The sequence below is a fragment of the Nanorana parkeri genome, unplaced genomic scaffold (genome assembly GCF_000935625.1).
Source record: "Nanorana parkeri isolate BGI_ZX_2015 unplaced genomic scaffold, ASM93562v1 scaffold922, whole genome shotgun sequence".
NCBI classification, from domain to species: domain Eukaryota; kingdom Metazoa; phylum Chordata; class Amphibia; order Anura; family Dicroglossidae; genus Nanorana; species Nanorana parkeri.
This window is the reverse complement of record NW_017307190.1, coordinates 303619-314829: the sequence shown is the minus strand read 5'-3', so window position 1 is coordinate 314829 and position 11211 is coordinate 303619. Positions and strand designations below refer to the sequence as shown.

Here is an 11211-nt window from a genome sequence, read left to right as displayed (position 1 = left end):
TTTTTTTTTTGTTTTTTTTTTTGTTGTTGTTTTTTTTGGCAGTGAGGTATTCTGTCACCAGTATCAAGTTCTACTCCTCCTTTCCCTTCCACTTCCACATCTTCAGCTTTATTGGCCAATTAGAATGTAATAGAATTCTGTGCATTCTGACTAAAGCAGGGGCCCAATCTACTTGTGATACAAACATTTTTTTTACCACAAGTATTAATATTACCAAAACTGTATTTAACTGTGCTTCTCATTGGTCTTGCTCTGATCAACAAGTGCTCGCATTTTGTGTGCGAAATTCAAAATCCATGATGCAAGGCTGCTCTAGGCGACTGTATGGGGTACAGATAGCACACCCATACCGGAGGAGGGGGAGGACAGTTTGCCGGAAGGTTAGTATAGCAGGGGGGGGGGGGGGGGGGGGTTCGCGGGGGGAGCGCATCACAGGACCTGGCCTTGGGGCGGCAGGGAGAGTAAATCCGTTTTTTCATTGCAGTGTGTAATTCCATTTTCCCCAAAAAAGTGAACTTACCCTTTAATGCACATTGTGTGTGTTAGAGGGCGCTGCTCCCCGGCTACCACAATGTGGTGGACACAGTGGAATGGTGCAGCATTCACAATGTCCTATGCATGTGTTTATTTGCATGCAGATGGTGGGGGCAGCAGGCTTGGTTTTATATGTTTACTTCTTTTAATTTTTTTCCCCTGTGCGATAGCAATAAAGTTAACAAGCTCATATCTGATGTCATTCAGAGGTGACAGGTTCTCTTTAAGGAACCTGCTCTCCAATTCTGGTGTTTGTGCACACCATTGTGCTGGATCACCTGTGACAACTGAGACAGGAAGGCTGCGAGTACAGCACTCCTGTCTCACTGCTCCCAGAACGGCTTGGAGATTGAACATTCTCCGTCCTGCTCCCTGCTCTCCATCTTCAAGTAGTGTGCTGGGGACCCCAAAAACTATGGAGAGGGTGGAGGGGCCTGCAGGGGGCATGGACCATGGCAGGAGGAGGGGGTGCGAGAACAGGCAGACTGCTTACAACTTATCTGGGCGGCTGTACAGAATAAAATGACTTTCCTGTTGTACATTTAGCCCTGCTGCTTGCAAGTAGAAGAAAAACACCTTCTAGGCACCCATTACTTCATGTCCTGGATGTCAAGTGATAGGAATTTTGCACTCATGATGCAGATTTAGGGATGTGCCTCCAGTTGATATGCTCCCTCCCCACACACAAATCTCTCCACTTGGTGATATAGCTGCCAGGCAGCCTGTATGATTCAGAGGGTGCCCTCCCCGCACACGCATAGAAACCTCCCCATTTCCTGCTCATATTGCTGGAGTTACAGCCTGAAGATATGATGGACTGTCAACAGCTTCTATGCTGCTGCCCTTGTCTCCTAAGTCTGCTGCCTGATCCCTGGCAGGTTACACAGTGTAGTAAGCGCTCAGGTTTTTAGGCAGGCCTTCAGTCAGAATCTCCAGCAGTGTAAGCTGGGAAATAGTAGGTTCTGTATGTGGAGGGAGCACTCCTAGCAGCATCCAGGCTGGCTTGCAAAATCTCTGTAGCTGTTGCTTAGCGCACGTACCCCTGCAATTCACCTGCGGGATGCCCTACTGCTGCTGTGCCTGTGCACAACTCCCACCCTACCTGTCTACCTGCTGCCACAGCACAGCCTTCACCAATGTACCTGTACCCCCCAACTCCCATGCTTGCATGCACACGCCACCTCCTGCACACTGTCCACCCACTTTTTCCACTACCTTGACAACCACAGCAATTCCACCACAATCTGAATAACATGATCCATCCTATTCCTCTGCCCTCAACACACCAGCACAGCCTCTATTTCACTGTCATGCCTATTTCCCTTTCTGTCACCACTGTCTGAATTCCCCTTTTGACAACTGCACCTGTGCATGCTTCCCACTTCCCTCACTCAGTTGTTTGTCCAAGCACCTCAATACAATAACCCATTCCTGCTTTCCCCACCCCTCTCTTACCACTGCACATTCACCCTTCCTCCCACCAATGCGCCTTGACTACCTCCCACCTCTCCTGTAGGTCCATCTCTCGCCTCATGCCTACACTAAGCACTGCACCTTTTAAGTATGCTGAGTTTTTAATGATTACAATGTCACAGAATAATGCTGTATTTTTCTGATTGTTGGTTTAGTACCAATTGGTTCTAATGTATCCTCCCCCTTTTTTTTTATTTTAAGATTAATAACTTTTATAAGCAGGAGTCTCCTCATGGATCCAGAGCACACCCAATGGGCCAGCAGCCTAGTCCACCATCATCCAGTTATACTCCGACCAATAGCTGGTACAGCCCAAGCAGCAACCATCCTACTCCACGTCGATATGAGTCTCCCCCTGAACACAGAAACTCAAGAAACATTGCCTCTCACCCTTATAAAAACGAACAATACTACAACAGAGATGTGTATAGCAGAGTGGGTCAGGAGGAACACCATCATCGAGGCCATGCTCAGGAGGAACACCATCATCGAGGTCATGCTCAGGAGGAACAACATCATCGGAGTCATGCTCAGGATGAACATCATTATCGAAGCCGGAGGCAGGAGAGATTAAGTCCAAATCCAAGGAAAGAACCAAGATGGGGTCCACCTCACCATTAACCTGTCCTATGTATCTCAATGTTCCCTTTAATGTATTGGTTTGGAGATCGTATTATTATATACTCAGACTAGTTCTGCTGTATTATGGGGGATATTGAAATGTAAGTTTAGCTCAGGAATATATATTTGAGCACATACCTTCTAGATTTCTATCTTTTTTTTTTTTTTCTTTTTTTTAATCAGTCTATGGAGGTTTTTAGCTAGTTTTATCAAGTATCAAGTAACTGGTTCCTGTTTGTAATTAGAAAGTGTTCACATTATTCCTACCTGTGAAATATTTTCTTGTCCCTTTCTGAGAGGGCACCCACAGTATTTTACCAATTGGTGTCGGCTATGATTTAAATCACTATTGGACAACCTGCAGAAAAGAATCCCAGTGATCACTAACAGCACCAGCATCGTTGTGTTATTGTAATGTGTTGGGGACAATCTGCTGTGTAGAAAGAGCCATATAATGTTGAAGGATCTACTCGTCTTATTTTACATCATTTTATATGATATTGTTGATCATTTCTTTTGATAATCTTTTAGAATAGTGACTTGTTTTATCGCAATGTTTTACCAATTTTTGAACTTAAAAAAAAAAAAAGAAGATGTTTAATGCTTTTAAAGCTTTCATTTGATCATTTTTAATAGCACGTTGGCTTAATGTTGAAATGGCAAAATATATTAATTTGTACGTTGCGCTACAGTGATTTCATATTTGGAAAATATAATGTAATCGGCTGTACAGTGTTGTGTTTAAAGTGTATTTTGTGTGTTTTTGTTTTAAGTCACGAGTCCATTATTTTCAGCTACCAAAAGTATTTCCCCACTCAGAATGAATATTTCTTTTTTGGGTACCATCTGCTGGCTTTTTAAATCTGGCTGGCAATACACTTGTGGTGTTTCTTCTCTTCCAAAATGCTTCCCTGTCGGGGTATTGTTTTCTGACGCCTGCAGCTCTCAGAATTTCTGAACGGTGACTGGAGCTGATAGGCTGCAGACACTGTTCGGCCAACAATTATTGGCTTTGCTCCTTTAACTAAAGTTGAAGGCTGCTAGGGCCACACACAACTTGAATATCTGCCTAGTCAGCAGGATTTGGCTGAATGTCGAAGTTTATGGCCAGCTTAGACTCTTTTCTCCCCCGCCCCCTGCTGTTTCCATTACAAATTTTTCTCTAATTTAACAGAAGAAAATGCGGCAGAAAGAGTAAAGTTGGGAACATATGTGTCTATCATTTATTTTTTAAACCCACAGGCTGAACAATAAAAAAAGAAATTGAACAGATTCCTCCAACGCTTCAGAGCGTTGATAGATGAATCCCGCACTGTTTGCATTATATTCTGACAGTAGCCACTGTCTGAATACCTAAACGGCCCTTGCAGCTGACTTACTGCAAGCTCTGTTAAGCTGAGCATTTTTAAACCGGCTCCTTCAATCAGCTGATTGTGGAATGCCGTGCGAAAGCCTTTGACTGTGTGGGCAGAAAGTGTCAGATGAACTGAAATATTAGCTTTTAGGACTAGCAAAACAAGTTAACAAAAGTGAATCATAGATGAGTGCCCCTAAGGAAATGTCAGCTCCTTAGAGAAGAAAGGTCTTTAGCTGTGCATCAGCCCACCTGGACCTAGCGTTAAGCTGGCCGTACACTTATAGATTATCTGCAGATTTTCTATGGTCAGATGGGGAAAGTGCAACAGACGCCTCCATCTACGCTAAACTGTGTGGATGGAGGAATCTCCCACTGGGCCAAGCTTCTGTATCTTGCCGAATATCAAGATACTGAAGCTTGGCCCAGTGTGAGATTCCTCCATGCACACAGTTTAGCGTAGATGGAGGAATCTGTTGCACTTTTTCCATCTGCCCATAGAGAAATCTGCAGATAATCTATAAGTGTAGGGCCAGCTTTACATATCACATATCTGTCCCATTGTCTACACACCTTCATTTATCTCATAATCCTCAAATTTTTCCTTTTTTTTTATTTTTGGCTAGGGAAGGAAGAGTTTACCTCTGGCAAATTTTATTGCTGTCTGTTCCTGTTCCGTTCCTTGACATGTGTCAGTGAGCACATGTGCAGCCATAAAATCAGGGCCTCTAACCCTTCCCCACTCTGTCCCAGGGAAAGTAAAATGTTTGGGTTAGAGTTTCCATCTGAATGTTAGTAGTAGGAACTCCCTATATTTCCCTTCTGAAAAGTAGGGGGAAGGAAAAAAATAGGTGAGGTGAGAAATGAGCTTCATTTGGGCTTTTTGTTTTTATAGTAACTCAATCGAGAAAGCATGAAATGGAAAAACAATTGTCAGGCCGAAACGGAAAATGTTTTCTATTTTAATTTTGTAAATATTTAATTTTTATTCATTTTTTTTAATTAAATATTTTTATTTGACTTTTAGGGGCTTTGGGGAAATATTAGCGATCTTAACAGATCCCTGATATTTGCCTTTTAAAATAGAAAAAGAGATTAAGGGCTCTGTGTCCTCAATCTCTTTTTCTGCAGCCCCAGTTATCAATGAACAGCAATCCTCTGAGTGTTCATGTTCATTGATAACAAGAGGACATGGTGTGTTTTACTATAACTACAACTATGAATGAACAGGAGGGAATGTAGATCACTTCCCATTCATTCATACTTGAGGATATAGTAACCATACTCTGTCCTCAATTATGTACTAACACTCAGCGATCACTGAGTGTTTGCGGTTGCTCTCCATCCTGACACGCTGTCACAGGAGGCTGAGTGAGCGGAGAGCTCTACCTCCTGTGACAGCACGGCCTGTCTCCATCCCCACACCACTCTGCTGGACTGTGATAGGAGGCTGAGCGGTGTGGGAGGAGAGACGCCGGCCGCTCACAGCGCTCGGCAGGCTATCGCACTTTCCTCCCCAGTGGGGCACAGAGCAGCGCCCAGCGGGGAGCAAAGAAAGCAGGGATGCACCGGTGTCTGATCCTCCAGCGCTGACTGGGGGAATGGGGTGGGTACAGCTGACTCTGCCTCTAGATAGGCAGCGCCAGCTGTCACTCACGCAGCTGTGTGGATCCAGACAGAATTGTCGGGATCCTTTCCGGCTGCGGCGTCTCAGTATACCGCAAGCTGTAGCTTGCGGTATACTGAGCTTTGGGTAACGGGAGGACGCTAGTTTGTGTCCTCCCGTTACCCTTAGGAGAACTATGGGGGAAAGCTCTAACCCCATAGTTCTCCTTTTAAAGCTTGAACTCAATGCAGATATAAAAGACAAATGAATGCATCTGCAATGTGATCATTAGTATATCATTAACAGCCCCGATGCTGGCGACGTACACTGTATGTCGTCAGTCACGAAGGGGTTAATGACCTGCTATCTGCTTTTAGTCCCAGTACAACAGGCCTGGAGTGTGAGAGAAAGAGGCAGCACAAGGAGCCATTCAGTCATGTTGGCATGCTGATAGGAGCAGACTGACAGATGAGCTCATCACTGCTTCTCCTTTCACTGTCCAGTCACAGGCTGGGAGCAGGTCCAGGATGACCTAGGCTCAGGGAAGAGGGTTGAATGATTCCTGACATCAGACTAAGGACACCTAGTGACAGGAAACAAAAATACTGCAGGGGAAATGCTGACTGAAGGTGACTTACTCCAAACCGTTTTTGCTTTTTTATTTGATAATTTCAAGAGCTTCTCATTTTAGCTGGAGTTCTGCTTTCATCACATCTGCTTTCAAATAGGTAAGGCCTTGTTCACACCAAAAGCAGAGCAGATCTGCTCAGGTTTCTGCACACACAATGCAGTGGGTTGTGCCGTGTTTTTGATGCGTTCCGGGCCGTTTTTGGTAAAAACATGGGCTTTCAGTGCGTTCCAGGCATTTGCATAGGGTTTTGATGCGTTGGCAGATCCAGAGCAGGTAAAAAAGGGCCTGCTGCAGTTTTTTTTACCTGCTCTGGAACTGCACGCTGCCATGTGAACTGGAGCTAAAAATACCATTGGAATACATTGGATGCAGTTTTGATCCGGTCTGCAACATCTCTGCACCTGCTCCGCGCTTGGTGTGAACAAGGCCTAAGGCCCCGTCCCCACTGCGCGATATGCAAATCGCGCGTTTGTCCCGCGATTTGCATATTGCGCGACATCGCGAGATTTGCCGCGCGATATTGCGTTCAAGCTTGCATTGAATCGCGGCTAAATCCGCTCCAAAAAGGGTCCTGCTGTAGCGACACACGACCCGCGACAGCAGGACCCTTTGCCCCATTGAAATGCATTGGAGCGGGATATCGCGCGGTAATTTGCAGCGATATCGCGGGAATTACCGCGCAATAAATCGCTCAATGTGAACGGGGCTTAAGAGTCATGCTCCTGTCCTGTGTCGCCCCCACCTGACAGAGCCTATTATGCCCAGACCTAAAGGACTGATTCACACTAAAGTCCTGGTTTCTGTGCATTCAGCACATGCCATTGCACAGCATAATGCACTTTACACTAGGCGCCCTGCATTGCCATTCATTCTTCATGGTATCCCGACGTGCCTCAATGCGTTTAGGGATGCCATGTAGAACTATTTTTTTCACCGCACGGCACTCTACTGCAATACACGCCTACTGGAAGGTGCATTTGGGGCAACCAATCAGTTTCTCTTTCAAATCTTAACTGAAGACGGAAGCTGATGGGTTGCCCCCGGCAACTGCTCTAGATTTTGTCTGCTCCATTTTTGATAAATCTCCCCTCATGGAAATCGTGACTTTAGCGCAATGTCAGTTCTTAATAGTCTCAAATCCACCTTGTACAACCTACAACGAGAATAGTGAAATAGTCACAGAAAGTCCAATGAAATAATCATCACATAGATGAGAAAAGCTGATTAGAGACCCTTATCACGTGACGGCATCTTATAGTCACACACTGCATCATTGGAGACAACAGAACTAACTCCCCAACAGCCAGCCCAAGTCACAACACCCGCCCCCTTATACAGCTGGTCATGTGACGGTGACGTCACGGAAGGTCCTGTAGGGCGCCGGGTGTTCTATCTAAAGTCCCACCGGTGTCGTGCGGTATTTGTCTTGCCGGTGGTCGTGGTTTATGTGTCGGGCGCAGTTTACGGTACCCTGTGAATGTTTCCTTCATTGTGACATTGTAGGATGCTGAGTGTCTGCTTCCTGTCATTGCAGCTTCTCCTGTTCTGTGAGGTTCTCTATGTAACTTACACCCAGTGCTGGTTGATGTATCTGTAGAATTCCGTTCTGTCAGACCATGTGTATTCCCAGTCGCACCTTTTGTCGCTCAAAGCTGAGTAGGACAGAGCACTCAATACAATATTTCTATGGCCCGGTTCACACATGTGCGTTTAGTCACAAGCAGAAAAACGCACCTGTCGCTGGTAAAAGAACGTGCTAAGTTTTGGTTCAATAGATTTCAATGGGAAGCTTTGTGCGATAGCACGCTCGGGTGTGCACAGGGACCATAGAAATTAATGGGGCGCCTTGTATTGAGTGTTTTGTGTAGGATTAGCCAGGTGCGCTAACGTGTCAGTGTGCTTCTCTTTGTATGTTGACATCTGTTTTGACGTGCGTTTCCAATGCATTGTTAAATGTAGGCTTTGAAGTGGAAAGGGTTAACAACCACTGATCAAGGCGTGTTACTACGTGTTGCCAATGCTTCAAAATGCACGTTGGATGCATTGCCATTGACCTGAATAAGCCCTCCAACGCAATAAAATGCAGACGCTTGTTGCATGCAACGTGGGGATGGGGGAATCAAGCGTGTATGGTCTGCAATAAAGAAGATATACACACCTGATCCTCGGTCCTGCTGGACTGCTAGACCGGTCCCCACGGCTTCTTCTCTCCTGGGCATCAGCAGTCTAAAGCTCGTGACACACTGCATGTGAAGCCGTGTAGAGCGAAGCAAAGCTGTCATGCATGCAGTGTGTGAGAGTAGTGCAGTCAAAGGAAAGACTGGATCTTCCTTCAGCCAATCGGCTTGCGCGTAACAACCAGAAGGAGTTCGCAACATGACGCATGAGCCGATTGGCTGAAGATAACATTTTTCATCTTGGCACACTCAGCTATGCGAGCTGTCGTGCAGTGTGTCACAGCCTTTAGGACTGCTGACGTCATCACATCTTGTACAGTCCATTGACCTGCTTCGTCCAACTAATCGATTTTGAAAATAATCGTTAGCTGCAGCTCTACATGAGACATGAGGGTGCTGACCCCCAGCGGGATGAAGGATCAGGTGAGTAAAACTGCTTTCTTTGCGTCACTCAGACAAAACAAGCCACACAGCAAGGGTTGGTTTTTTTAAATCCCTGGAGCTCCTAGTGCATGCGCGATTTTTTGCGATCGTACCGCCCTGGAACGCAGGGCATTTTATTATCACGCGGTCCTGTGCGGCCGATCGCTCTGTGTGCAGGGGGCGTGTCTGCAGTGCCATTGAAATGAATGGCACTGCCACGCACCCTCCCGCCCCAGAACACAAGGAGACTTTGTGTATGCGATCCCTGGCATTCTGAGCATGGGACATTGCGATGAGCGCACGGGCTGGTGGAAACGAGCCCTCACTTAAGCCGCAGTCACATGATCCTCCTGTACCCAGTCTCCTCTCCCTTCGTTTACTTATGGCGGGGCCCTTCTTTGGGTGCCCATGTTACTGTCTGGGTGTTGTGGACACTTCCTTTTGGCTATCCAGAGGTGGGGTCCTCTCAGGATCCAGAATAGTAGTGACGGCAGCACGAGGGGACGGTAGGGGACCAACCGTCTCGGGCACATCTGCGCTGCTGGTTTAGAGGGAGTGGGAGGGGCTCATGTTTTGGCTGGAAAGGGCCAAGCATACAACAATAATTAAAGATAGACATGGAGTTGGCAGTAACATAACGAGGACAACTCTATGTCATGTCCCAGCAGCACACTGGAGGTCAGGACTGCTGCTATGTTTGGAAGCAGTGGTCTATCTCCAGTGTTCTGACACGCATCCTGCACAGTCACAACTACTCTGCTCACTCAGTAACACTTGCACTCCCTATGCAGTCAGCCAGACCGCTGGTCATAGACTGCTGCTGATCTCCAGTGTACTGCTGGGGATGGGGAGATTGGGATAGGGATGGAGCACTATTAGACATTTGAAGACTTCACTTTGTATGCACCCCGACATTTAAAATAGAAAAGCTGCAATTGGGCTTTAACATTTTGACATGTATGTTATGATTGATTCTATTTAGGTGAGTTGCTAGGACATGACACACAGGTCTACCTCTCATGTACCTGAAATTGTTCTGTCATTCCGGAGCAATGCCCATGTATAAAGTATCAAATGATAGGAAAAGTGTTTGAAATGCAACAACATATGCTAATATGCACTGATTGTATTGCTGACATTCTGAGCTGTAATATTGTCTTCTGAGCACTAGATGGCGCTGTAGTGTAATTCTGGTCTATGGTAGTTTTCTAGATGCATGCTTATATATCTATTATACACAGGAAGTTCTATCTGTGTATATGTTTTCCTCTCTACTATGCTGTATTCCTGTATACATACTTGTAACGTCCTGCTAAGCAAGGAAAACTTAATTCAGCATTCCTCAAGATCTCAGTGCTTCATCTAAACACATAACCAACAAAAAGGTCCTATGCATACTTTATTTTCCACTCAGTATAAGGCTTGTTTATACATGTACAACAGTTCCTCATTTTAAACGCATGGTTAGTCATGATGTATGATGTTCATTTTGTTGATAAGAGAATTACAACATGTTTTAATGTTTAAACTTTCTCTTTTCCTGACAGCTTTGAAAGGCTAACTGTATGAGGTACCTCAAAGACAACAATGCGGTCGTTTCGTCAGGTTGGGGAGAAGCAGTTGCCCCATGAGATCATATTTATGTCATGGTCACCCAGAAGGGACCTAATTGCACTTGTTAACAAAACTGGAGAGGTAGGTTATATGTTGGTATCACCACCTACTTAAATGCAGCAGTATGTCATTTGTATACCAGCAACTTGCCTATATGAGCCATTACGGGTGTGTAGCCAGATGCAAACTTACACACTTTTATTCTATCATAAAAAAAATTGCAAGATAAATCCTAAAACTAGTACTTTTATCAACTGCCTAGGTTTGTCTGCTCCTAAATCAGTTGGGCCCCAAAGGTAATGTGGGGGTCAGCAACTCAGTGGTGATATAGTGCTCATACGTTGGAATGACCGCATACATTGGGGGAGACAGTTATCCAACATGACCAAAATTTGTGACTGCTGAAGTTACTGATGCAAGCTGTAGTGCATCAACAGAGTGCAGATAGGAGACACAGACCTCTGGATAGGTAAGTATTCTACATATTCTTTGCAGGGAACTGCTTTTTGGATTTTTGTAGAATGACAGTATTGCTTTAAATTGGTTGTGATAAATAATCTGTATATAAAATAATTATGTTCATATATTTTCCTTTTAGGTGTTGCTCCATCGCCTGGCAAATATTCAGAGGGTGTGGAATTTACCCCCAAATGAGAATACAGGGAAAGAGGTGTCATGCCTGGCATGGAGACCTGATGGCAAAAGTAAAGTGGATCGGTTATGTTTTATATACTCCGACCATTTTGGTTTTTGTTATGAAAGTGTCTTAACATAGTAA

At 45.2% G+C, this 11211-nt stretch overlaps 2 protein-coding genes across 2 annotated transcripts in view; both read left to right on the top strand.

Annotated features, from left to right (window-relative positions):
- LOC108794999 (histidine-rich glycoprotein-like) overlaps positions 1-2687 on the top strand; it is a 5620-nt gene extending 2933 nt beyond the window's left edge. The window contains exon 3 of the mRNA XM_018566162.1: positions 2209-2687. Within this exon, the coding sequence (XP_018421664.1) occupies positions 2209-2628 (420 nt within the window). The 3' untranslated portion in view covers positions 2629-2687. The remainder of the gene's footprint in view (positions 1-2208) is intronic.
- Positions 2688-7640: 4953 nt separating this feature from the next.
- Positions 7641-11211, top strand: part of ANAPC4 (anaphase promoting complex subunit 4) — a 36431-nt gene continuing 32860 nt past the window's right edge. Inside the window, exons 1-3 of the mRNA XM_018566150.1 lie at positions 7641-7685; positions 10367-10514; positions 11032-11137. Of these exons, the coding sequence (XP_018421652.1) occupies positions 10407-10514; positions 11032-11137 (214 nt within the window). The 5' untranslated portion in view covers positions 7641-7685; positions 10367-10406. The remainder of the gene's footprint in view (positions 7686-10366; positions 10515-11031; positions 11138-11211) is intronic.